The following is a 27,296-nucleotide window of genomic DNA, read 5'->3' on the forward strand; positions in this document are numbered from 1 at the left end:
CGATAGAATTTGAAGAATAGTAGTTGTTGAAACACGGCCAATCAACCTTTTCCAAACGTATTTATATATCATAATCATCATCATTTATATATTTATTATTTACAACAATTGTACCAACTCTGTATAAATAAAAAGTGAGAAAAAAATACTAAATCATAGCAAACGAGCGTTTCGTGGCCCCCGTTTCGATAAAATCCTGTACCCAGTTCTAATTAAACACAGTACCTACTATAATAATAATAATTATAATGTTAAATTAAAGAGAGAATAAAAACTTTGGTATATATATATATAATATGAGTGTGTAAGTAAATGTATGCGTAACAGTTTAATAAAAAAAATAAAATAAAAAAAAAAAATTCTGAAAATAAAAATGATGTACGAACTACAAATTGATTTATAATATAATAATAGAGGTTATTCTCTTTATATATAAGTGTATGTATATATAAAAATGGGTGTGGTTAATATACGGGCGTGTCGGGGATTTCGCATTGACCAATCGTGACGCGATGTGTAGCCATCTCCGAGATACCGTGGTAATGCACGAAAGCTCCGCCCAGCACAAAAACGTGAAAGATCTGATGAGAATGGAACCAGATGTCACATTTGCCGGGGAAGAAGCGTTCGGGGACTCGCAGGGCGTATAGCATGGCGCCGACGATGTACAAGAGGCCCATGAGGACGAGCCATCCGAGGCTCTTCTGGCTCAGGTTATTGAACCATCCCTCGACGAGACCATAATGGATAGCCGGCACGATACCAGATAGGCCGAAGGTCATAAAGACGCCAGCGCGGAACGGCCTCCATGCCGATTCGGAGAACTTGTCCCACAGGCTAACCATGATGCTGGTGATGCCGAGTGCGCATACCACGCTCAAATAGACCACCTTCGGTCGGAAGTGGCAGTAGAAACCGTAGTAGAGCCATGGAACGAATGAGCCCATGATAAGGAGAGCGATGCCACAGTAGTCCAACTTCGAAAACAGCTTCCCAATAAACTGCGAGTGACAGTTAACCGTGTGGAAGATGAATGAGAATCCCAGGCAGATGATGGCTCCGGCGAAGAACGCTCCAAACACGATCTTCTCCTGCATTTCGATTTCAATCGACGGACGCATCAGGAAGTAAATTGCGATACCTAACAAAACACAAATTATATTCAATATTAGTAGAATTATATTTATAAATATATATATATATATACTAAGTTATACCTATGAAAGCAACGCATCCCAGCAGATGCGTCCAAATGTTAGCCGTCTCCGTGTGCAACCTGAAGATAGACTTGAAGCAGGCGCGGAACGAAGGCAGCGGCGGTCTATGGCCGTACGTTAGAAAATCGTTGTCCTGCAGCCAAGCGGGTAGATGGTTGAAATGGCAAACCTTCCAACCGACCTGAATGAGCTTCCTCACGACGACTTCCGCCTGTCCGGCTGCATTGTGGGCCAGAGCAGAGATGTCCAGCTCATCACCTACGTATCACCAAAAATATATTAGTACACAGTTAAAATGAAATAAAAAAAACTACTATTTTGTGATTCCGTCTGTTGCTCCACCAACAGAACTTGTACACAAAAGTGTTATCCACAATAAGCGATAATTATGCATGTATGTGTATATGAATGGAACCCTCGAAGACGAGGAGACCGATGACAGAGAGATTGAAAGACTTTCGAAAGCGTGCCAGGATGAATACATAGTTCGGTTCTGCATCGTTCAAAAACACACAACACATGGCTACTAAATGTGAAACTAAAATGTTTAAATAAAACAAAAACTATCAAGACTGTACACTACCTGTACCTAAGACTGCCGCCTTCAACACATCACTCATTTCTGAATCCAGAATGTTCTCATCCTCTGGTGTTGAGGGCAATGGGCAACCAACACAATCCTCCTCAACCTAAAGGATAATACAAACATATAAAGGATTTTATTTTTTCACACTTGTATGATCTAATCAACTTTTAAAAATAACACATACCAATGAGTTGACATCCTCCTCAAGCAAATCTTTGATTTCCGATGTGATTGATTCAGTATCTGGATCCCAGGCTTTTCTTTTCCTCAGACCAATATCATGATCATTCAGGGATTGAATGGAATCTTCTGCGTCACTATAATATGACATTTTGGAGCTGCAATAAAGACAAGAAAAACATCAATATTATGAAATTGAATTGCATCACACATATTAATTTGAACAATATGGATAAAATAAAACCAAACAAACAATTTAGAACTCACTCAGGCAAACTCTAAATATATGCAGTGAAGTTGACTACTATTATGTAATTAATCTCCAATTGTTGTTTCAATCTAAACTACATAGGTTTCAATTAACGTGAAACATCGTTGAAACTTGCGACGTTGTTTATCGTTCTATTGATTCCGAATACGATTCCAGCAACATAAAACTGATGATATAAACATTCTTTAAATCCTATCCTTGTTGAAGGTCACCACTCCACATGCATCATTGATAAACAAAAACAAATAAACAATGGTCGCAGTCGACATGATTGGAACACGACAACTGTGGAGAACTGTAGCGCACGTGAAAAGACAGTAAAGAAAGAGTGAAAGAGGAACTAGAGATGTAAAATAAAATTGGCTTACATTTTTTTGACGTGATCTTTAGCTTAAACAAATCTGAGGGATTGCTCGATTTCGAAACGATATACACAGGTAATTTAGTCGCGATTCTTCCCACCTGTGTCTATGTTGTTGAGATAGACCCGAGGAGAGGTCGCAAAGAAAGGAAAACACAAAAGAAAAATCTAACCAAAATTTGGCGGACCTTCCGTCCTACCGCTTCTTCTTCCTCTGGCCCCCCCGGAGAATCGCGTTGTTCGCAAAAACACGGAAAAAAATCAGCACGATCACGAAATATTACGTAGTTTTTGACGTTCGCAACCGTCAGCTGAGTTCGGTTGCGTCGTCGTTTTCGAACTGTCAAAAATGACACGTGCCAACTGCGAACGCGCTTCGACACAAAAATCACCGCTGTCAAAAGAGTTGCACAGGTCATAAAGCCGCCAAATTCGAATATTAATTTCATTTTCTTTTTACTTTCTAATCGTACATCGATTCAAACGATTCTTAATCATTTCTATATTGCGCTACAGACAGATTACTTTTTAATAATTTAAGAACTTAACATGCTATTTAGTAACTAAATTAATTATTATTTGGCGATGACAATACTAATAGATTTAAAACAAATTCGTAATTCGTAATTTCTACATAAAAATAAATAAATGAAATAATAAATTTCACAAAGAAAATATCTAACGTAATATAATACTTATTTAATGGTGTATATGGAAATAGGCATACAAGTTCTTATTATTATTGTAAATGTATTTGATTGTGTTTTTTTTATTATTAATATTTTGAAAAGTGTAATACAATTGAGAGATAAGATTTAGATATTGGACACACTATTAATAATTGTTTGCTGAAAAATTATCATCGATTCGCAATTAAGAAATTAATTGGTAATTGGTTATTCTGTCTGGCTTCGATACTGACGCAAGCCTTGGCGTTTAAACATTGATTGAACTTTAGAACCCATCAAATAATGAAATTAATTTATTTCTGCAATTATTTTTTACAGTTTCGAATTATCCTAATCATGCTAAACTACAACTACCTGTTGGACAGTCATATTGTAATCTAATTGAAATACTTTAATTTTCAGTTATAAAAAAATTGTCGACAGAGATAAAATGTATTATTTAATAGATTGTGAGATTACCAAGAATTGGAGTTGAATCTTGGATTAGTGCCAAATCAAACGTTGGATTTTACGTAATGAACATTGAAATAGATCTGTGAACTATGAACTACTTACGTCTGCGGTTTATCCTCCTGCTTGCCCTTCATCTTCTATTAAAGATAGATTCGAAGATATTTTTTGTTAAAATTTCTAAACACCAAATTCTGCAGATCCTTCTTTCTTGTTTTCGAAGACACTTCTTCTATTTCGATAGCGAATGTATGCACTATATACTTTTTTGGTTGGCTTATTTTCAAACGAGTTCGCGTTCGACGAAGTCAAGGACTGACTGACTGACTCTGACTGATTGACTGAGTACACACGGTCAGTATATCAAATACGACAATCAATTGATATTCCCATCGCCTATGTTGCTGATGGTTTAGGTACGTCGCTGAACCGAAACGTATAAAAATTTGATTATCGTACCGTTATCTTTCATATTTCGGACGGTTCCGACGTAATTTCAATTCTACAAAACTCTCAATTACTTTTAAACGCCTCGTCGCACTCGCACTTCCAGTTTTTCCATGTTAATCCGCACGACAATTGCTTGATAATCGACGCTCAAAGTCCATCGCAACCGAGAAAAACATTATTCACTTCAATTCATTGTTATTGTTGTTGTTATCAAAAGCCAAAGTCGTAACTACAATATATAATCACATCCAATTTAGATGTTTGTAAATTGAAATCGCATGTTCAGGCAATAAGTCAAATCAAGAACATTTGGAACTTTCTTAATGTTAATCTCTTGAGACTTGCAGATTGACCTTTCCGATAATTTGCTACACACGTAACGAAAGGATGCTCCCTCAGTTATTAAGAAGATTACGAACGAACTGATTATAACATTATTGCGATTATTGAATAATTCAATAAGCTCATTTATAATTCTTGTGGAAATGGAATTAAACTAAAAAATTAGACTAATTCTAATTAAATGTTAACATTTATTTATTAATTACAACTATCTGTAACAATTATGACTAGTGCTCGATTATGACTTATTGCTGCTGATTCGAATTGGATACGTAATCTAGGAGATACTAAAATAAAATTATGTATATGGTGGTATTATGTTGGATTTAAAATAAAATAATATGTAATAAAAGAAGTTTTCTTCATCAGAAAACGAAGAGATACGCTAATAAAAGACAGCCAAATGCAAGCGTTGCATGCATTGTCGATCTTTGGCTGGACGAGTTCTTGTTGTACGAAAGTCCTTGCTGGTTGGGTTCATCGACTTCGTTGCTCAGCTGGTTTCCTGCTGCCGGATACCAAGTCTCCGTGCCGGCGCTGCTCTCGAACGGAAACCTCTTCGTCGTCTCAAGACCTGATGCAACGAGTAATTTAGAATTAGTAAAGTGGATTAGACGTTTCGTTGGTAAGTATACTCGGTTGCTTGGAGTTGATGACGCTCCAGGTGGACATCGTAGCCCAATCTGGAGGTCTCTGTGAGCTGGGTGCGCGAGGGACGTTGAAGACGGTTTCTGGATTACTGCTGCTGCTGATTGTGGATGGAACATCCGACCAGCTGCTTGAGCGACCATACGAACCGGGCCTCGTTCTCGAACCCAAGAACTGAGGCGTCGATGATGAAGAGGAGGTCTGAAAGTCGAGATTTCGTTAATTAACAACCGAATTAAAGGATTGTCTTCATACGCTGCTAGTATCAACGAAATCAGGGGTAGGCGACGAAGATGGTAGCCATGGGACTATGGTTGATGGTCTCATCGGAGGAATGCGCGAGGATGGAATTTCTTTTCTCTCGACGGCGTTATTATCCTGCTGAATCGTGCTCCACGGGTAGACCTCGCTAGGAGTCGTGGGGAAGGAGGAGACTGCCGCACCGAAGGTGCTCGGAGCTGTGAGATCCGTCGAAATAGTCACACAGTCCCCAGAATTCGGGCTGAAAAAATAACAAACAGTTTAAATTTGGATAAGTAGAATTAGATTAATCCAATTACATGTAGTTGATGCATTGATCTTGCAAGAAACTCAAAGCCTTGTCGATGATCTGCCCAGAAAATTGCGAAGCCGGACCATCGGGAACTCCTCTATCGCACAGTTGACGAGTCTCCCTCTCCACGCACTGCTTGAAGCGGTCGTGCGAGCTACAATTGTACACAAAACATACTGTAATTGTATAACACCAAAACAAAAAATTTATACCAGCAGAGCGTCGCTTTAGAGACAATCTCTCCTTGCGATACGTGCTCCACCAGGAGATTGTAATGTGCACCGCAGTGGCTTCTTTCTGTAATCGTGCTCTTTATGCAAGGAGCGTACTGCAGATATTCTGCAAATAAACATACAAATGAACAATATAGCAACGCAGTTCATCATTGTAACGGTAACTGTACCCTTTTGGTATCTGGGCTGCATGCACATCTGATGGACAGATTCGATCGGATTCTCGACAGCCTTGTTGAACTGCCTTCGTTGCTGTGCGGTAAAGCACTCATCGGTGTATCTCTTCAGACAGTCGACGAATCTGTTCCACGTTCTGCACACTTTGTCGATGTCCTCCATGTTATCGGGGAATACCAGTTGCGCCTCCTTGATCAACGGATCAGCAATCCTCACGCACTTTTCGTACGCCGGCCTCGCACAAGATACGGGCCCAGATCCAGAGCTCATTCTTGCTTCTACCAGCAGAACGAGAACAATCCACACGAACATCTTCATCATAATTAAAAACGCCAAAACCCTACGGACAAATAATACTTAATAAATAGTTTATCATTTGCTATTGATCTTTAAGTTCTGCATTCTAACGCAGCTTAAGCATTATAAAAATACATGTTCTGAACAAATTTCGTATTGATACCAATTCAATGTATGTTGGGTTGTATAAAATGTACTTGCATTATGTACTTGAACATACAAGCCCTTTCTCACTATGCCAATCCGACCTTCGACTCAAAATATGTATCGGCAGGGGTAAAGAACAAAACGGATTGCGTGTTTATTCTATCGTAAATAATAAGGGTCACGGCGGGACAAACGAGTTGCCCTCCCCGAAAAATAAAACAAACCTACTGGACAGGAATCTGCAAAATTAAATTATTTTCATAAATCGATGATGATGATAATCATTTTTCCTTTTCCTCCATTCTACTATAAAGAAAACCTTCGATAAGAGATCGTAATGAGCGTTTGTTGTTTATTATCAGGTCATTGGGCATTTCGCAATCTCTTGGGGTGAACGAAACAGGTTTTAATTGTTATTTAGCACGAGATCATTGACCATGCATTTTGCAATGCTACTCGAATGTTGTTGTTCAGACTTCAACGTAGATACAGAGAATAGCTAGAGTTGCAACATTTCCTTTAACGATTTGCAGAAACCATTGCAATTATTGATTTAAACGAAATTGTAAAATTTATATTATGAATGATATCGTTTCATGACTTATTCAGCTGTGATCAAAGTGAAGTATATGTTCTGATCAGTACAAATTTAATTATTTTATTTTCTTAACATGAAGCCTACTAATCCCAGCTATTGACTCAAAAATCCAGGGTCTCAAAACATATGCGCCTTGACCTATCTTAGATATTTGTATCATTGTATAAAATTATATTTAAGCAAAATGCCATGCGCATCCACCATTCTACCAAACATCTAAAGATTTTAATTAAAATATTGACAATAATCGATAAAAAATACATTATTTATTTATAATTGATATATTCAATTTATGTAAATTACATTTACTTTCCACAATTACATTACATCTACATTCTTAGCACAATTGAATAAGAAATGAAAATGGTGAAATGTAAAGAAGGCGAGGGTCGACAAACCGTCGCATCTCGCCTAGACAATTATGTACAATTTATAAATGTTAAGTGGTATTGATTCGTGGGATTCTCTCTCTTTCCGAAGAGCTTTCCTGAATTATTAAAAAGAAGTCCCAAAGTGTCTGATATACAACGCAATTGCTGGACAGTCTCCAAATGCACGTGCCATCATCGTTCAAAGCAAATACGGCACTATATAAATATACACGTTGATCGGCGGAAGGAGGAAAGCAATAATTGTAGAAGGTTTTGATGAATAGGAAAGCCACTTCAATCGTTTTCAATTTCTGACACGTATCGATTTGTGAATGACATCAAATTTGCAATTGCATTGCTAATTATTCTGTTTGAAGTAATACGATTATAATAATAGTTCTACAGTTACTGCAACAAATTATGCTGTTATCGGTGTAACGGTGAAGTGAACAAAACAAATGTTATCGTACATCTCTGCTGATGTTGATGCTGTTTTGTTTTGGCCGCGTGCTTGTATGGATGAGAGGATGACGATGAGAAGGAGAGGCGAAGAGGTGCAGGAGGAGGAGATCAGAACAATGCCGCACCGACGAGAGTAATGGGCCTCTTCCACACAGGATGCGGAGAAAGTGATGCTTATATCCGTTCCGACAGTCGAGGGCAAAACCGCTCATCATATCCACGCGCGTCGCACAAACTCGAAAAACATAATTCATAAATCCGGTCGAAAATTCCACCAACGATAATAAAAAACAAAAACAAGGAACATGAAATAATAACGAAAAGATTTATTGACACGTCCATTTCGATTTGAGTTCCGACCGAAATTCGCATAAAATTCGTATTGGAGAGAACAAAGTCAAATTGCACAATAATGTGTTTGTAATTACAAAATATAAACATATCAATTAAAATGAAATAATTAGGTAATCGTAAATAAAAAAGATCACGTTCAAGTGAGAGTAATCAGTAAACACATTGCGACATGATGTTTCAAATTTCCAATTCTCCATAAAACGATTAATTGCAAAAGCAACGTAAAACAATCAACGTATTCTCTGTTTATAATATATTAGCTTTTATTTAATAAAAAGTATGTAGTTTTTTAGTAAAATGATAAATCTGTGTTGTAAAGCAATGAGAATCGTTATCTGTATACCGTGCAGAGTCCAAATTAACTGGCGGTAAATTAACTCGTTATCTCGTTCATCCTATTTTCCTTTCCTCTAATTTATTTGATTACTCATGCATATTCCCTCGTACATATTTTTTTTGTTCCAAACTGTTCGCAAGGTCCGAGCATTCGCATCCTTGGACTCGCATATTGTTTAAAGCCTTAAATGGGGTGAGAGGTTGAATGGGGGTGGGTTAATCTGTAGTTACGATCTCCTCGCCTCACACCCTACACCACCAACCCCACAAAGACGATGGCCACACAACGAGGCAACGAATTATACACGCACGTCACATCCGGCCTCGAAGAAAGGGTGACCAATGGGGTTATGCCACCCTTTTTGCCCTCTCTTTTCTTATAGCACCACGTCTTTTCCACCATCAACACGCCATCGTGCAGATTTTCGCGATACCCCCGTTCGTTCTCGATCCTAATGACTTTCAGGTGACCCACAAACTAGTACCTACAACCCTCTTTCTTTGCTTTGATTGAAAACTTACTTCCCTTCGACCACATCATTTGGGTCAAACATCATTAAAGCAAGCACACAAAAAAGAGCATATTTAGAACAAAGGTTCCTAGCAATCTACTTTCGCAACTAACTATCTTAGCAATTCATCGCAAAAATTAACCCATACCTTTGTACATTCATAAAAGACCTTTTGAAATTATAATATACAGATAGACTTTTTTAATAATAATTTTTAGCAAAAATAAATTGATTATTTTCTAGTTGCACCGTTTGAAGTACAAAATAACTTTTTAAATAATTTCTCAATTTTCAAAATTTCTTTAGGAAAATGAAAAATACCATAAATGTGTACATTAAAAATGGAATTATTTTCATGGACGTTGATATAATAACATGTGTCTTTAATTTTAATAATTGAATAAAAAGTGGAGACGATTTTATATTATTTTTATTGCTAATTCATAACAGCAAAATCGCTTCTGATAAATTGCAATTATTTTAATAATGAAAAACTTACAATGTATATAATATGTCTAAAATACCAAATGCCACAAGGCATTGCACATAATTAGTCTGTAGAATAACGAAATATACAATTATAAACAATTAGAAGAAATTCTATAATTTCTAAAATAACAAGAGGATCCTAATCTAATCTTTTTTGAGAAACAAACAAGTTTCAAACAGGTTTAAATTAATAATGCAAATCTCTGTTTATCCGTTCGATAAAACCCGGCGCATCCGCATGAACATATAAAGTCATAATGAGCAGTAAATTAATGTAACATGATTTTAAATTGAAATTAGATTTTGTAAATCTAGCGGAAATTTGTACCAAATGCTTCATTCATTCCTTTGTTTGTTGCGCAATCGAGGAAATTGAAAAATCACTGTTGTGTTGAAATTATCGCTTGAACCTTAACGACTCCATCATGACAAAATATTACGTCGTCTCTGATTCATTCCGCAGTTTGCGAATGATTCATATCTAATTAAGATTAGATATTTATTAAAGAAGTGTACACGTCAAAATTATCGCGCATTAATCACAATTGATGTTTTAGTCAATTGTGATTAAAAAGTAACGCTTTGTCACTCGCTTGATATACCTTGTTATCTAAATACAAAGCTACATGTACTCACTATTCGGATTATCAATAAGTTAATGTATTTTCACAAATTATATATTTTTCCAAGATGCAAATTTCCATTAAGTTAAATTGAAATTTTGCGAGCGTTTTCGATTTTGGAAAAGTCCAATTCATATATTTTAAACAATAATTACATTTAAATTTAGAAACGCGTTTTGTAATCAAATTGGATTTACGTAGATCGTAAATACAGCAACATTGTTATTCATATGGAGTAAACGGAAATACAAACGCAACATATTACAACAACAAAAAAAAGGAATAAAGACAAAGTTGGCGTAATGCGAGAAGATGTGAGATATCAATCTGACTAATTGGGTAAAATGTTGTGCAAGATGCATTTATAAATGTAAATAAATAGAGACTTGCGGTGCGTAACGAAGAAGACTTCAATACTTTCACTCGACTCGCGATTTTGTTGTTCTTTAATTAAATGCATCAAATTGATTGCAATATGTTTTTTTTTTGTGCATTAGTTGCAAAATATTGCTTTCAAGATATTTGTACTCACGTTTAAAACAAGAGGACCAAAGTTTGATTCAAGTTGTTCGTCTTCTTTGGTTGGGATTGAAGCATAGTCGTGTGCTGCAGCGCACGAACTGACCGGTCGCATTCATTGGAACAAAAACAACCCACGTACAACCACCACCATATATACATACATACACGCACATACATATAAAAGATATAATACACATGCGACGCAGACCGGACACCGTACCATTTCCATTTCCCTTCCCTTCTCTGCAGCACCGAACATGGACACGCTTGAGATCCTCGGCAATCCATTGATTTTATACAATTTGCTTGCTTTATGCTCCTTAGAACTTTCTGATTCACAGAAAGCGAATTGTTTTGTACTTCCAACTGACTCTTGACCATTTCTTTTACTTTGAATTTAAAGTAATTTCAGGTAATAAAACTATTAGGAAATATCAAACACGATTCTTGTGCTCGTATTTAAATATGTGTAGAAATTTATTATAGGATAATTCAACAAAACAATAAGAATAATAGTTACATTAAATAGCAGTCTCCATAAAAAAAATGGTTGAGATTAAAAGTGAAACCTCTAATTTTGTTGTTCAAATTAAATTGCTTGCATTGATTATGGCAACGTGTTGTTGGTTGTTTTCAACCAAATTTCCGATTAATATAATTGCTTGTGAGAGTCTGAAGAAAAAGGTTGAAAACTACTGGTCCAAGGAACAAACGGTATCAGTAATAATAGTTAATAATATTGGGTTATTACGAAATGGATAAATAGTAGTACGTTCTTTCATTGCTCTTACAAATATAATTATGGGCCGAATCAATTTCCAAGATTATGCTAGTTAAGCTTTTTTTTGGTATTTTCTCTTTAATTCGCAGGACTAGTTATTTAACGACTAGTTTTTTTTGTTTATTTGGACTGCATATACATATACAGATTACCCATACTTGTTACGACCATCAATGAATTGATCTCATCCTACAAATTAATTGTACCACAATGTCTCGTTCTATTGACTGGGATTATTATTGCTGGAACTAGACTTGTTACGTGGACGGATCGATTCGAGGGGGTCTGAACGTAACATTAATACAACTAATCCCTGCAGATTCTCGAAGCCATGTCAACGAGCGGCTCCAGCTCTTTAGAGGAAACCAATTGGAACTCCGTCACGAAATAGTAGAAATGCTTGTAGCAAGTGTTCACGTGAGCTTCGGCGTTTATTGTCACTACATTCTCGAAATGATGAATGTAGACGTGCACAAAGACGCGATGCAACCTAGCCAAAATCTTGCTGCAATTCGTGGAGAAATTCTTGGGAAATGGTAGATCAGAGGTGCATGGGAATAGCGCCTGATTATTGATCTGATTCTCAATCCAGTCCATCAAATTGTTAACATATTCTTTGGCTGGTAACTGAGTGGGTTTCTTGAATCTAAAACACAATATTTAAAATATGCATCAACTATAAAAGAAAGTAACTCACTTATCGCCATCAGCCCACAGATATTCGAACCTAGGACCACCCGACATTACTGGACAAGTCTCAATAGTGCAATATTCAGATATGGTGCCATAAATTAAGTTTATCCTATTGAAGAAGTCGACAACTAAAATTCATGTAAATAAATATAATTATTTTTTGTTCATTTCATTTGATTATGTACCATGTACTGCAATCCAGTCATTTGTGTCTTCCCCAGGTGGTAGCTTTACAGCCTCCCGCAGATTGATGCCAGAGTTCAAACTTGCACATGCCTGCTTGTGTAGACTATATCTTATGGTACCATGGGCGAACCTCTTTTTCGGTCTGAAAGTCTAAAATTTGATGTAGAACGCAGGCGGCTTTTCCTGGAGATAACCTAAAAGCGAACAATGAAGCACTTACTTTGCCCTTCTGGAAGAATTCTATGAATCCGTTAAGTGCCATTATGCCGCACTACTTTCTATGAAAATTCTTCGAAAATATGCAATTGCAAACTAACGGACGGACAACGATCCTAAGTAAACAAAGTAGGTTACGTAAAAAATAAACAGTCGTTCAATTTGTTATGACATCTGTCAAAGTTTTGTTTTCGTTAACCAATTACAAAATAATCATCAACAATCACTGCCTATAGTCAAATTGTTGCTAATGACTTCTTTTATAGTAATTTAATAGAACAAAAATAAATAGCTCACAACCAAAGTATACGAAGAAAACATTCATTATCGTTCATAACATTCATAATTTAAAAAAAAATCATAAAATGGTGCAAAAGTCAGAAAAAATTATATTTAATAAATATTTGAAGAACAAATATCAGTTTGAAACAAATGTGTAAAATGTCTTAATGAATCTAAATTCTAAAAATTAATATGGAAAATTATGGATATGCAAGAATCCAGTAACGAATGTGAAAGTTTCGTTAAGAATTTATAAATTGCAGGCAATAAAATTTAAATTTCTACGAACATCTTGGGTACGCAAATAATATAAGTGGTTTAAGAGATGATTGAATGAAACAAAAGTTATTATTATTCTACAACTATTAAAGTTTAAACATATTTTAAGAAAACGCAGGATACCGCCGTTGGTATACAACTAATGACATCTTTTACGTTGAATCTATTACCACAATTTATCTTTTTTAATTGTAGAAAGTACCGCAACGACCAAACTTTAAACATGATTGATAAATTAAGAAATATGTATATTTTATTCAATTTCTGATAATGAATTCGCATTTAAAATGAGAAATATGCAAAATGACAGTTTCTCCGAATTTTTTCTTATTCTAAGGAAATTAATTTAATTTTATTGTATCCAAAATTTCCAAGTACTATCCAGGTAGAAGGGACAACGTCCCCCTATAAAGCTGCAGAAATCCAGGAATCCCTATGGTCGAGACTTTCTTTTTAATGTTAGAAGGGGCACCATCTGTTGAGCAATAGTCGAAGGGTGTCAATATTAAATGTACTTGATAATGGAAAGATGGCTATCGGAGGATTGTTTGTGTTTAAATGTTAGCCATATTTTGCTTTAAAAACACAAGTGACCGGTTGAATGCACCGCCCGCGAAAACGACGAAATCGGCCGTATATTGAATTCGAGCAGAATTTGATTGAAAGAATTTACAATTGTTAACAACGAACGACACTGTCGGCAAGACAAGGAAACGTCGCTGATGCAGATGCTACCACCGCCACAGCTGCCTTCGACGACGACCGGTCCACCTCCCTCCAGGAGGTTGCGCAGGCCTCGGTTTTGGTGAAACTCCTTCCGGCGTTGTTGCCCTATTTTCATTGCTCCGCTCCGTCTGGCTTCGTCTACCTCTCCATCGCGCCTCTCTACGTTTGCGGACTCTGCTCGAAGTGGCCATTCGTTGTTGGCAGCCCCAGGCCCTCACAGCCACCTAGCTAAGCCAGTGAACCATCCATCCGACCAACCATTCAGTCGAACCGCTGCATGCGCTGCATATTCAACCCTCGAACAGCAGAATTAAGCCGTAGCAGCCATCGCGACTCTGTGGTGTTTCACTCTCTCTATCTTACAGTAGTGTGCCCAGTGCCCTTTCGGTGATGTGATCCTAAGCAACGGAGTGTTCTGTGTACGTGCTTGTGACTCCTCCATACGCGTCGTTTCTTGTTCGTTATCCTCGGAACGCACGCCAACCATGGAGAATAAACTGTGCAGGACTTGCGGAAAATTCAACGGCGAATTTGTCGACATCTTCAAGACGGAGGGACTCAAAGAGAAAATCGAAACATGTTTACCCATTGTCGTAAGTTTTCTGACGCGCCGTGCATCGGGTCGCTTTTATTGTTTTGTTTCTTTTCTCTTTTTTTTTTTCCTTTTCATACTGCCGTTTGGCCATTGTTTATTTATAACTGGAACCTATGCTACTGTTGCTGCTCGATATGTTTACCCTATTTTAATTTTACGTGCTTTACGTTGAACATCAATATCGTCATCATCATCATAGTAATTTGTCAGCTGCTGCTGAAGTAGCCACTATCTTCCATGTTATTGGTACCTAAGATAAGGCCAGGCAAAATGTTCTGACTTTTTAGGTTAATCTGCACACAACTCTTTATATCATCGTTTCAATTACAGAAGAGAGAAGTTCACAGTACATTTAAAATATTTGTAGAACATAATGATAATTATGGATAACATTCTATCTTTCGTCTCTCTTTCTCACTCATTAAATTAAAGGACAGATGAATACCAGTTTTGGAAAAAGATTGAGACATACTTATATTGGCTAACCAACAGAATTTCATTTAATTTATTAATCAATGCACATAAATATGATGTGTCCCTAACCTTTGAGCTACAAAAAATATATATATTTATTTTGTTCTCAATATTGAATGTGCCTCATCTACAACTATTCTTTCTTTTTGCATTATAGGTGTCACAGGATTGCCTACTGCCGGACACATTGTGCATGGAGTGTTATCGTAATGTCTTGGTTTTATATGGCTTTGTGAAGAAATGCCTACAAAATATAATAATCCTTGAGTCGCAATATAACATAAAGACATCTTGTTTGAAGAGCAAAAGGAAACACGACAGATCGACGACCACAATGGGTGTGGGCTGTGGCCCGGTCCTCCAGTGGCCGTTGCCCAAGGATGATGTCGGTGTTGAGGATATCAGTTATTATAAGGACAAGTTCAGAAAGTTTGACGTGAAGTTGGCAGGATTCGAGAAGTCGCTGCAGGAACTGGATGACCTGAAACCGAAGATCGTCGATTACCCGTGCAGCAGTAGCGACGAGGACTCAACGAATATAAATAATAAGAGGTATTTCGATGACAAGGAGAACGATTTGATTCGCGAGATTGCAGAGAGAAAATCTCTGAAGAGGAAAAGCGAATCGGTGCTATGCAACAGGCCGAAGATGTTCAAGTTGGATACGAATCGCAGGAAGAAAAGACCTCCGATGAAGGTAAAATGCAAGGAGATGTGTGATTTGCAAAAGATTTACGACGAAATCCAAGTACCGACAACGATGGCCATCGATCAGCAACAGCAGCACAACCCACCGTCGATGGTGCAAAAGGCGTTGCCCCAGATCTGTCTGCTGTGCGACATGCAGTTTGATGGACCGTCTTTATTAGCAGAACACGTGTTCGAGACGCATGGAATAGACATGGCGCAGATCGTAAACAACGAGCCGATACTTGAAAAGAAGAAAAAGATGATTCCGAATCTGGTGAAGATCGCCGATCTGAAAGCAAAAAGGGAATCGGAGGAGTCAATGGAAATTGTAGAGAATAGGGAGGAGCCGCCCACCCTGGAGCCCAGTTACGTGTGTCCACTTTGTCCGGCCACGTTGACCAACAGGTCCGACCTATTCCAACATCTTCGTCAGAAGCACGCCACCAAGTCGCACATGATCTGCGGCCTATGCCTTTACATGGCCGATTCCTATCTTAATCTGACCGACCACATAGAGATCTGCCTGCTGAGCCACCCCATCAGCAATCCATACATCTGTAAAGTATGCAAGTACAACGACGACAACCACAAGGCTATAGAGAATCACGTGCTGGTCCACGACTTTTTGATAAGTTTCTGCAAGAAGGAGAATCGCATCTTCGACCCGGCTGACTACATCGAAACGAATCCAGATAGCGAGAACCACAAGGTCTACAACTGCACCGAGTGCGAGTTGAGCCTGTCCAGTTTCCGCGATTTTACCGCCCATCGTCGCTCCGAACATTCCATATTTCACTGTGACCTTTGCAACAAGTTTTATGGCCGAAATTCGCACCTCTGGAAACACGTAAATCGTCTACACAAGGGCCATCCCTCGATCACTTGTCAATTCTGCTACAAGACAAGCGCTTCCAAGTACCATCTGGCGCAGCATTTTAATAAGATTCATACGAGCAAAACGCCCAAGCTGAAAAACGGCGATATTGTCGAGGAGGAAGACTTTTTAAACAAGAAGTTCGAGGCATTTGACTTTCAAAGCGTTAGGCAGAGTTTCATGCGGCAAGAGTTGGAGAAGAACGAGCAGCAGCAGTCGGCCAAGGTGATAACGACGACACCTCAACATCATCACCACATGCATCATCATACGCATCATCATCAAAACCGCCACAATCAGCACGATTTAACATTAAACATGATTGACGAGGGCGTCGAAGTGCCTAAAGAAATTGACACGAGCAGCAATCTATATACAAATATTATTACCAATTATACTCCGCCTCAGAATAACGGCGAGTTCAAGTGTCCCAAGTGCTCAAAGGGCTTCCACAAGAAAACACTTCTGAAGAAGCACAAAAAGAATTGCAGGCCGCGCCTTCAAAAGGACCTACTAACGCGTTGCAAGTCTTGCTCGCGAATATTCAAGGATCGCCAGAGTCTTGCCAAGCATCTGGTCAACTACCACAGCGAGTATGCATGCGAAATATGCAAGGAGAAGGTGCAGAGCAAGTGCGAGATTGTGAGCCACATCCGATTCAGCCATCCTGACTGCCACCTGTTCTGTCAGGACTGCGGCAACGTGCTGCGAAAAAGCGAAGATCTGAAGGCTCACTGCGAGGACCACCAGAACTCGTTCGTTTGCCAATTCTGTGCTGACCTTCTTCCTAGTAAAATCAAGCTGAAGATGCACATACTCAGTCTGCACAGAAAGATACTCAGTCTCAGCTGCGGCATCTGCCTGAAGCTGTTCGAAACACAGCACGTGCTCAGGGATCACGTGCGGCTCGTGCACAAAGACGTGTTGACGCCGTTGACATCGTGCACGGTGTGCGGAAAGAATTACGGCTCTAAGTGGAAGACTTTCGATCATCTGAACAAGTCTCACGGCCGCATCTTTAAGGCATGTAAGGCATGTCTCGAGGTATTCGACACCGACAGGGACCTTGAAGTGCACTACGAGTCTGCACATGGCGCCTCTGGCAAAGACAAATCGACGTCGGCAGTGGCGACGACTGCGGGAGCGATGAAGAAGGATGTAATGGCTCCAACGACAGCGATAAAGAAGGAGGTTGATGATAGCGCAGATGACAAGAGCAGCTATTCCGAGGAGAGTCCATACGAACCCGAGGAAGCTGTCAAAATATCGCTGCTGGAAAAGCGACTTACGGCAGTGCCTGAAAAGAACTCGCATCAACAGCAGCAGCAGAAGAAAAAGGTATCATCGGCGACGGCAGTGGCTGCTGCAAAAAAAGTCAAGATAGAAACGGATTTCGCTCCCGACCAAAACGGCAGCAACAGTTCCAAGAGGACGGTGTACGTGAACTCGAATGACCCCTCCTTCTGCGAGATCTGTCACAAGACTTGGCCGGCAAAGAAACACCTCTGGCAGCATTACATACGATGCCACAAGTTGGTAGCGGCCACCGTTTGCGGAATCTGCTTAAAAACCAACGACAATTACGAAATGCTGCAGGCTCATTTGCAGGACACGCATCCGACGTTGTTGCACGGTCAGGGCTTTGGATCGAACTTTATCTGCAGGATATGCGGTAGATATCACAACGCCCGATCAAAGCTAAAGCTGCACATGGCCATCCACGAGAACTTTGACTGGTCGTTGCTGGACAACTCGTATCTAAAGACAAACGACACTCAAGAAGAGGACATCGAGGAGGAAGACGACGATATCAACTACGAGAGTCTGATCGAACAGGTCGAGTGCAGCTCGGAGAATGATAACGAGGAAGAGAACGAGGAGACGAGCAGCAGCTCGGAGAGCGACGAGAGCGAAACTGAAGGTATCAAGATGGAAATTGAATCCGAGGAGGAGGAGGAAGATGGAGAAGAGGAAGGAGACGAGGATTCAAGCAGTCGCAGCGGAGACGTGGTCAAGAGTGAGGATAACTCTGATTCCGAGGATGAAGAGGAGGGCGACGAAGACTTCGACTACTCGAACGACGGTAAGAACATGGAGTATGCCCGGCATCAGGATGTCGTCGACTCTGCGGTAAAGAGCATCGTATACGAGGATGATGACTACGAGGATCAAGACGATCAGGACCCAGAGTACTCGGACTCCGCCCAGGAGAACTTGAATTCGCATGAGATCCAAAGTGCCGTCGACAGCATCTTGTGAGGTGAAATTAACAAACAAAATAGTTGAAAACTAAAATTCCAAATAACCCACGTGATATTTTCTCTCTCTCTCTATCTTACATATATGCATATATTCTTATTATTCTATTACCATACAGTAACCGTTTTCCTTCTTCATTGATTGATGATTGATATATATATATATATCCTAAGTTATGCATGCGTTGCGCTTAAATCATTTTCGGTTATTATTATTGATAGTATTGTTTTTGAAAAGAAGAAGAAGAAAGAGGAAAAAAGAAGAATTTTCTAAGATGAAAATAATATATATATATAAATATATTTTTAAAATTAATTACATAAAGAGACTATTTTTATATATACAATACAAATTTATTTATATATATAAAAAATATTAGAAGAAAAAAATATGAACAGAAATGTATAAGAAAAAAGAAATAGTGAACCTACATATATATATATATAATACGATTATAGTTATTAATGAATTCTGTATAGTTGTTGAAGAGGAGCACACTCACATTTTTTTTTGTTTCTAATGCTCAGATTGTTGGGGGGTTGATGGCCACTTTGATTATTTTTTATATATTTGTTAGCACAGAAACAAGAACATGTCGATGCATTTATTTTATTGGATGTGTTTAAAATGAACTAGAAATCATAGAATACAAAACACTCGGCCCCAGAGACTTTTACGTATATTTAATTTTTACATTTGCTTCAATTTTAGAGAAAGACTGTTTATTTTTTATATTAATTTTCCAACGAAGAAAAAAGTAATGATGGTATTTGTTCTTTGTTTCCTTCTCATGCTCCTGTTTTTTTTTCGCACGCTTTAAACAACAGAAGGAGAGTATACATTATTAATATTAATACAATTATGATTTATTTTACAATCGTAGATATTATTTATTCGAACTATGCTAACCACCTGCATTATATTTTATATTGATACACACATATACATTTGATTTCTTTTCATTGTATTATATATTTCTAATAATCCATCACGATTTGCCATATATGATGTATTCGCGATTCTCTACTCTTACTGCTCTACCTTTATTATTATTATTATTATTTTGTTGTCTCATTATTACTTTTATTTTTTTAGTTATGTAAGTGATGACCTTTTTCGTAACCATTCCTAATTGTAGTTCAATATGATTATTGAAATTGTATGTACTATTTGAAAATTTGTAGATCGACAGTGTTCGAGCAAAAAATTGAATAATACTTTGTAAATATATATAAAAATACACACACACACAATGAAGGAATAAATGAGAAGCGATATTTTTTTCAAAAAAAATAAATTTATTTTTATTATTCAAACCATATTTCCCTGACTATATTGACTACATGTTGTATTTCATATTGGATAGTTTTTAATTAGCAAAATTTAAATTCGATCCAGGAGGTGCAAATTGCAGCATGTTTTGTTGGATTCGGGTATTTTGTAAGTATTGGGCAAATTATGTAACACATGATTTTGAATTCCATGTGCGCCGCACAGGTGTATGTGTGTTTAATATCGACAATTACAGTTACTAGAAATTTTGTAGTTGCACCACACCTAAATTGGTGCGATGGCCCCAATTGAGACATAATGTATGTAGTACGCTAGAACGAAACAATGAGAACATATTTAATATTTGAAAACTTTGAATACACAATTGACAAACATTCAACGAAATTCAAATATTGTTATTTAATAATTCTCCTTAGCGATACTTGTCGCTCAGTATTATCCACGAGATAATTTTGTTTTCATTTTTAATCTCAATATATGAATAATATGTTTAGTCACAAAGTTAGATAATAAAATTTGATTTTGCAACCTATGCAAAAGAACCGATAAGATTTAAATTTTAAGATGTTGGTAGCATTGATTAGCGGTGTGTGGCTTTGCCAGGTTGGCTCGCTTGTATGTCATCAGCTGTGTGGGAGCTGATGTTGGTTGGGTGGGTAAAATGGCTGGAGTTTAGTTGACGTCTCGAAAGCGAAGGTCCGCAACAAACTATTATTATTATCATCATCGTCGTCGTTCTTTTACTTTCTTCGTTTGATCTTCGCCCTCGACGGACAGCAACACCCCCAAACTTCCATCACTCAGAGACGACTACACAGGTCTGACCATCATCATCACCACCACTGTCAACCAACGAACCGAATCTTATTCGAATCGCAAGTGCCTTAATCAATTAGATATATACAAACTGTATTCAGTTTGTGTGTTCCAATAGAAAAGAGGAAACGAAGAAAGTACAATAAATGAATCTGTGATTATTCAAGTGTAAAATTATCAAATTTACACTCAAACCATGGAGGCAATGCAATATGAGCAAGCCCGCAATATGACACTGCTCTTCTTCTTTGAAAGGCTGTTGGACAAGGGAGAACCTAGAACTTTGCACGACTTGAGCTGTCAGTTTGGATCGAAGGGGTTCACCAAGGAGATGCGTCAAATAGCAGGGGGGTCACAAAGTGGTCTCAAAAAATTTCTAGCACAATATCCAGCACTTTTTGCGATTGATGGAGATTATGTCAATATCAATATGTACCAGAACAATAAGGAAGGAAAAGATAGTCCAGGAGGTAGTTCTAAACTTCAATTCATTAAATTCATCCAAATAATTATGTTTTTTTTAGGTCAAAAGGATTATGCTGTACAGGCAGTCGAGTATTTCTCAGAAAAGCTAGCGCAGTATGGCGAAGGCACTGAGGTTCCGATTCGTAGCCTCCTGGGGCATCGATCGCAAGCTAGTCCAGAGGTGCGACACGTCTCTGGGCAGCACTTCCACGAGTTCCGAGAGTTCTTGCTGAAGCATCCTGAAAGCTTTGCGTTAGACGACGAGAAAGAGACGGTTGTGCTGAAAAACTTTGATTCAGTGAGAAGTCACTGTCAAGAGCACTTCACGGTGAACGTGCACATAGATCCGGAGATCACGCAGAACCTGTTGGATTTCTTTGCGCAGTGCATTGAGGTAAAGGGACCGATTCTGGTCGAGCAGCTTTTCCAAATTGTGAGTTGCACATTGCCTGAGTCCATGTGGTCCAATCTGTTCAACACGCCGGCCCATCTAACCAGCTTCTTGCGTTTATTCTCAGATAGCTTTCATATCCAGTCGAATCTCGTCACTCTGCTGCAGCACCCAAAGGTCAGCCAAAAGCATATCAACGCTCAGATTTTGAACCAGCAGAATCTGCAGCCCAACAAGATCAAGGAGCAGCAGCAGAATAAAGATTCTGTTGTTGCCTCAACTGTAGTTGACACTGCTTCTGGGGACGAAGAAATCAAGAGTCGCATGCAGCAGGAGACGAAGAATATCAAGAATCTGGAAGTGAACAATATCACGGACGATGCGAAGCAGTACATTGAGAAAGTGCAGACGGGATCGTCTTCGTCGGCTCCGAAGCTGTCACCGCCTACGAGCATCAGCGATCGTCTGAAACAACCAAAGTTGCAGCAGCAGCGATTGGAAGAAGAGAAGAAATGCAAGAGTCCGGAACCAGTGGATTGCAGCAGCAATAGTGATGCAGCCAACGAGCGCAAAGGACTTAACTTTAAGCTGGGTAATGCTACCATCAATACACTTGCAATTCTATTTAATGTTTTATTGCATTCTGAACTGTATAATTATTATACTCTGATTTTTTTTTTTAATGAATAAAATTGTATTGTTTAGGGAAAGCGCCATGGAGTGTCGAGGATAATAACGAAGAGAAACGTGCTCAGCAGCCGGTGACAACGACGGCAGCGACTCCTGCAGTCAAAGTGAATAATGCTAACAATCAAACGTTGAAGCAGCGAATCAATAGTCTAGTGCTAAAGACTCTACAAGAAAATACGGGGCGCGACCAGAAAAGCATGATGAACCAGCAGGTGGTGGCTAAAGAGGCGTGGAAGAACCGTATCTTCCAGAACACCCGGGTAATTTGCAACCTGAAGGAGTGCCAGATGGTTGTCGAAGAGATCATGACCAGCGGCGGGGGAGGCGGCAAAAGGAAGACTGGTAGCAGGAAACCGGTCTGCGCGAACAGCGATGATCCGCTATGGCCGTTTGGTGGAGACAAGGTTGTCGTCGCGTTCGACTGCGAGGGGATCAACCTTGGCATCAAAGGGCAGGTCACGCTTATGCAGATCGCCACTATGAACGGATATGCCTATATTTTCGACTTAATCACTTGCGCTTCCATGATGGATGGGGGAGGATTGAAGAAGATATTAGAGAGTCCGGATGTTATAAAGATCATCCACGACTGTAGGAATGACTCAGTAAATCTGTTCAAGCAGTTCAATGTCACATTGAGATCAGTCTTCGATACGCAGGCGGCGCACGCCGTCCTCTCTTTTCAGGAGAGTGGAAAGCCGGTGTACAAGGCAAAGAGCGTCGCTCTGAATGCCTTCTGTCAAGCGTACGGCGCCACCATCAACCCGATGAAAGAGCAGCTGAAGAACATCTATAGGAGGGATCAGAAATACTGGTCGAGAAGACCGTTATCGCGAGAAATGATCCTGTACGCGGCGGCCGACGTTCTGAGCCTCGTTCACGAGAACCTGTACACGGCGATGGTGCGAAACATCGCCCCGGAAAACCGTAAACTTATGCTAGAGTTGTGCGAGGAGCAGATCTACCTGCACATCAATCCAGACGATGTAAAGCTGAAGAAGCGTCAGAGAAAAACGGAGACCGAGGTGGCGGAACTCAGGGTGAAACTGTCGCAACCTGCGAAGAGCATCGTCCTGAGCAACCGCGAGGTTCGTCTGCTGAGGTAAGAATATATATATATCAATATATAAGTAAGAAGGTTTTATGAAAGCGTTAATTTTCTTGCAGGTATATTGAACTGACAGAAGAAGAAAAGGAGAAACTGAAGACATCAACAAAGGTGGCCAAAAAGTTGGAAAAGTTGGAGAATCAAGGTGGTCAGGACCGAGATTTCTCCAGCGACGAGGAGGATAACGACAACGACTATCCGAGTATAGAGAGCGACGCGACGTCTCCCAGGAACTCGGAGCCTACAAGCCTGACGGAATCTATGCAGCTGATCGACACGATCTTGGGTGACAACAAGATCGATCGACTGGACAAGATCGACAAACTAGAGGCCATCCTCAGCGCGGCGTCGCTTCTTCCGCAGTCCGAACAACAGGATGGTGGTATCAAATGCTGCAGCTGTGGCTGCCACAGGAACGGCAACAGAGAGGTAAATAGTAACGACAGAATAATATCGCCTAGCAGCAACAGCTTTGTAAGTGCCTGCGTCGAAGTCACGCTGCCTCACGGCTGTAGATCCATAGAGACGCAGACTCTCAGCACCGGCGACGTCGTTGTCACTAAAATCCATTTCAACGAGACTGCCGAATGACGACGACAATGTCCAATTCGATTTGCTCAATACGATTATTTATCATACAATCTGTAAATCTTATTCTACAAAGGAATTGAAATTTCATATCACAAGAGTGTGGAGCAATAACGATGTCCCTCCTCCGCGTAGGCAATTGAATATTTCTTTAAATATTAAATTTATTTCGATTTAACCGAGGTGCTGCTTTTACATATAATCATAGAATTCGTTGATTACTTTTTAATTAAGTAGAAAAGACGTTGGGTAAAAAATACTAGTGATATACACACATATATATATATATACAAACACTTATATATTAGTTGTCTAATAGATGGACCAGTTTTTTTTTGGGTTTTTTTTTGTATGTACTTAATCTCGATCGATGCTTGCAAACATATTTAATGCAAAATGAAAACCTATTGGACATGAATATGCAATTATTTCGAATCAAAATTTTCTTAGTCTTTTGTTTTTCAATTTGCAAGCATTCCACTTCTTGTTTTTTATATATAAATCTTTGTTGTCCGTTATTAGAGATAATTAAATGAATTTAATAATTTATCGATAATTAACAATTAATTTGAGCGATAAGACTCATTGTGTGAAACGTTAGAGTTAGAGGAAGAGGAGAAAAACTTAAATGGCCTTAAATAACCTCAAGTGCATTTTTTAAATGATCATTTTATTTTTGCAATTATTTTTATTCGTGCTTGTAATTTTCTTATTGTATTTTTTTAATTTTATAACATTTATTGTTGATTTTGATTTCTTTGCTGCCATCCTTTACATACATTTATTATTTGTTTTTTTTTACTTCATCAAACCTAGTAGTGCTGCTAGATATCATCGCACATATTCCTCAAATAATTTTTATTATTGGTCTCTTATTACGGAATTTGTAATCATTGTTATTGTTTTTATTAGTTTTCCCCACATTTAACTAGTGGTAAGAACTTTGTGCCTTAAGTCACCTTAAGATAACTAAGTTCACGGAAATTATATATATACATAAAATTTAAAAATCGTAATGAATTGTTATTTATATACATATTATATGGCAATACTTATGTATTTGTTACATGTATACATTTTTTTTATTGCTGGTAATTGGTTGAATTTATATATTATGATTAATTGTGTGTGGAGAGTTTTGAAAATGTTGATACATAAAACAAATAGATTGTTCTACATTTATATTATATATATATAATTATTATAACTCAACTAATAAATTATATACAGTAACGTTTTAAAAAAGAATATATGAAAAAAAAAACAAAATGAAAAGACACAAGTTAATTGGAACGTGGTTTTATTTTTGTACCTTAATGACCCAGTTTTATTAATATTTATCCAGGAAGTCAGTTTCGGCTTTGCTGCCTCTCGGAAAGAACATAAACGACAGTGTTCCACATCGAATTACGAAACTGCAACAAACAAACAAAAATATGTTTTTTTCTTTATTTTAAATTAAAAAAGACTCACTCTTTGCTCTGGATTATTTCGCCTAAACTCTTATTCGTGTCAACTTTGAATACTTTATTTTTGCTCTCGTAGTAAACATTCAGATTTTGTGCACTATATTGTTTCGCGACGTCCCATTCTGGATTCACCTCAAAGACATTCTTCATCTGCTCCATTAAACTGAAAATGATTTCTTATATTGTTATATGTACGTATCGAGAGGATATTTGAAATGCTTGCATTGTGTTCTCGTTGAATTCTTGCACAAAATCCATGAACTGATATTCCGGATAGACGAAGACCGTCGGCCAAAACAGGGCCCCATCCACCAAATCCACAGGGAATTCCATCAGTTCCTGGAATTTGGGCTTCAGCTTGTCTATGGTCAAACCACCTGAATATCGCATAAAAAATAGATAGGTTTACAAATTGCCGAACGAAAAAAACTACATGTCAGACACCTTCGTGGATAAGGTTCCTCTTCGATATTTCGGCCAAAAGCTCAGATTCCTTTTTTCGTCTCTTCTTTTCTACCGCCTTTTGCTTCCTTGCGTCCCTCTCTGCCTCCTTCTGAAACGCCAAGGCCTTACTCCGAACGTCTAAGGCCTCCTCATCATCGCGCTTCATTTCCAATAGTTTCTCGGCAAATTGAACAGCATCTTCGTAGCGTCTGGACTCCAAACATGCCGTCGCTGCTCTCGCCGCCGCCTTTCTATATTCTGGCTTTATCTTCAATGCCCATTCGCAATCTCTAATGCAAGATCTACAACCAAATAACAATCAATACCATCTGAACCTCACAGGTTCAGAGTGAACCACCTATAATTTTTCAAAAAGAAATGACACGCTGATCGGTTATTATACAACGTAGCCTCAACCTCAAGATTTCCGCATTTCACTTTGAGCCCTTCAGAGTAAGATATTATTGCCATTCGATAGTTTTTGTGCTTAAAATTGAAGTTTCCATCATCCTTATAAGAAATTGCCAATTCTAAAAGATCATACTTTATCTATTTGACTATAAAGTCAATCCACTTACCATCAGGAGTATTTTCATTTGGATCATACTTCAGTTGCTGCAGTCCTTCATATAGAGGATGCATTTCCTCTCCAGGTTCAGGCAACTTCTTCATGAAGAATGGATGCTTATCAAATTCCTTAAAGATTATTAATTTGATTAAATTTTTGCAAAAGCTTGAATACAGTGAACAAACCTCAAGCCAATTTTCATCTGGTGGTTCATTGTTTCGTTCCCTTTTCGGTAAATTTGCTATGAACTCGTCCAATTCTTTGTCCAGCTTTGTGGCCAGAGCTGCCCTCTCCTCCTCCGTCATTGCCTTCTTCGGCTGATTCTCCATCGTTTAACAAATAAATACTTTGAAGCACCAGGCAAACGTGTATAACCCAAAATATATATATAACCTAAAATTTAAATCAGCAGGACAATGTTTTGAAACATCGACATCTATAGTTTGAACATTTGGTTGCATATAGTGGCAATCGAATTGGATTTTTACACCTAATCGATCCAATAGAATTTAATAATTTCAAATACATTTTCTGTTGTGAC

At 38.4% G+C, this 27,296-nt stretch overlaps 6 protein-coding genes across 10 annotated transcripts; 2 read left to right on the forward strand and 4 right to left on the reverse strand.

The window, feature by feature from the left end:
- Positions 1-183: 183 nt before the first annotated feature.
- LOC108561185 (adiponectin receptor protein) lies at positions 184-4,268 on the reverse strand. 5 transcript variants are annotated; one of them, XM_017919016.1, is made up of 5 exons: positions 3,860-4,268; positions 1,988-2,141; positions 1,807-1,906; positions 1,218-1,475; positions 184-1,141 (listed from the first exon to the last, which is right to left on the reverse strand). In XM_017919016.1, exons 1-5 carry the CDS (start codon positions 3,889-3,891, stop codon positions 465-467), a joined length of 1,221 nt encoding a protein of 406 aa, XP_017774505.1. In that variant the 5' UTR covers positions 3,892-4,268; the 3' UTR covers positions 184-464. The 5 variants fall into 5 exon arrangements, with proteins under 5 accessions (XP_017774505.1, XP_017774503.1, XP_017774508.1 ...); XM_017919014.1 differs by having other exon boundaries at positions 1,801-1,906; positions 3,860-4,267; XM_017919019.1 differs by lacking the exon at positions 3,860-4,268 and adding an exon at positions 2,789-2,952 and having other exon boundaries at positions 1,801-1,906.
- A 516-nt stretch (positions 4,269-4,784) lies between these two features.
- On the reverse strand, positions 4,785-10,975 carry LOC108561175. Its single transcript, XM_017918993.1, has 7 exons — positions 10,879-10,975; positions 6,151-6,497; positions 5,960-6,086; positions 5,755-5,901; positions 5,450-5,696; positions 5,182-5,395; positions 4,785-5,120 (listed from the first exon to the last, which is right to left on the reverse strand). The coding sequence occupies exons 2-7, from the start codon at positions 6,476-6,478 to the stop codon at positions 4,912-4,914; spliced, it is 1,272 nt and encodes a 423-aa protein (XP_017774482.1). The 5' UTR covers positions 6,479-6,497; positions 10,879-10,975; the 3' UTR covers positions 4,785-4,911.
- A 732-nt stretch (positions 10,976-11,707) lies between these two features.
- LOC108561174 (MOB kinase activator-like 3) lies at positions 11,708-12,950 on the reverse strand. Its single transcript, XM_017918991.1, has 4 exons — positions 12,749-12,950; positions 12,528-12,678; positions 12,347-12,470; positions 11,708-12,295 (listed from the first exon to the last, which is right to left on the reverse strand). Exons 1-4 carry the CDS (start codon positions 12,788-12,790, stop codon positions 11,956-11,958), a joined length of 657 nt encoding a protein of 218 aa, XP_017774480.1. The 5' UTR covers positions 12,791-12,950; the 3' UTR covers positions 11,708-11,955.
- Positions 12,951-13,841: 891 nt separating this feature from the next.
- On the forward strand, positions 13,842-19,188 carry LOC108561204 (zinc finger protein 26-like). The gene is made up of 2 exons (XM_017919048.1): positions 13,842-14,624; positions 15,258-19,188. Exons 1-2 carry the CDS (start codon positions 14,517-14,519, stop codon positions 18,921-18,923), a joined length of 3,774 nt encoding a protein of 1,257 aa, XP_017774537.1. The 5' UTR covers positions 13,842-14,516; the 3' UTR covers positions 18,924-19,188.
- A 1,608-nt stretch (positions 19,189-20,796) lies between these two features.
- LOC108561198 lies at positions 20,797-24,754 on the forward strand. Its single transcript, XM_017919040.1, has 4 exons — positions 20,797-21,502; positions 21,557-22,480; positions 22,594-23,680; positions 23,746-24,754. Exons 1-4 carry the CDS (start codon positions 21,229-21,231, stop codon positions 24,275-24,277), a joined length of 2,817 nt encoding a protein of 938 aa, XP_017774529.1. The 5' UTR covers positions 20,797-21,228; the 3' UTR covers positions 24,278-24,754.
- Positions 24,755-25,528: 774 nt separating this feature from the next.
- On the reverse strand, positions 25,529-27,169 carry LOC108561199 (tetratricopeptide repeat protein 4). The gene is made up of 7 exons (XM_017919042.1): positions 26,941-27,169; positions 26,766-26,883; positions 26,546-26,717; positions 26,188-26,489; positions 25,967-26,120; positions 25,748-25,906; positions 25,529-25,689 (listed from the first exon to the last, which is right to left on the reverse strand). The coding sequence occupies exons 1-7, from the start codon at positions 27,082-27,084 to the stop codon at positions 25,605-25,607; spliced, it is 1,134 nt and encodes a 377-aa protein (XP_017774531.1). The 5' UTR covers positions 27,085-27,169; the 3' UTR covers positions 25,529-25,604.
- Between the last annotated feature and the right edge of the window lie 127 nt (positions 27,170-27,296).

This window comes from Nicrophorus vespilloides, unplaced genomic scaffold (genome assembly GCF_001412225.1).
Source record: "Nicrophorus vespilloides isolate i.1.1-1 unplaced genomic scaffold, Nicve_v1.0, whole genome shotgun sequence".
Lineage (NCBI taxonomy): Eukaryota > Metazoa > Arthropoda > Insecta > Coleoptera > Silphidae > Nicrophorus > Nicrophorus vespilloides.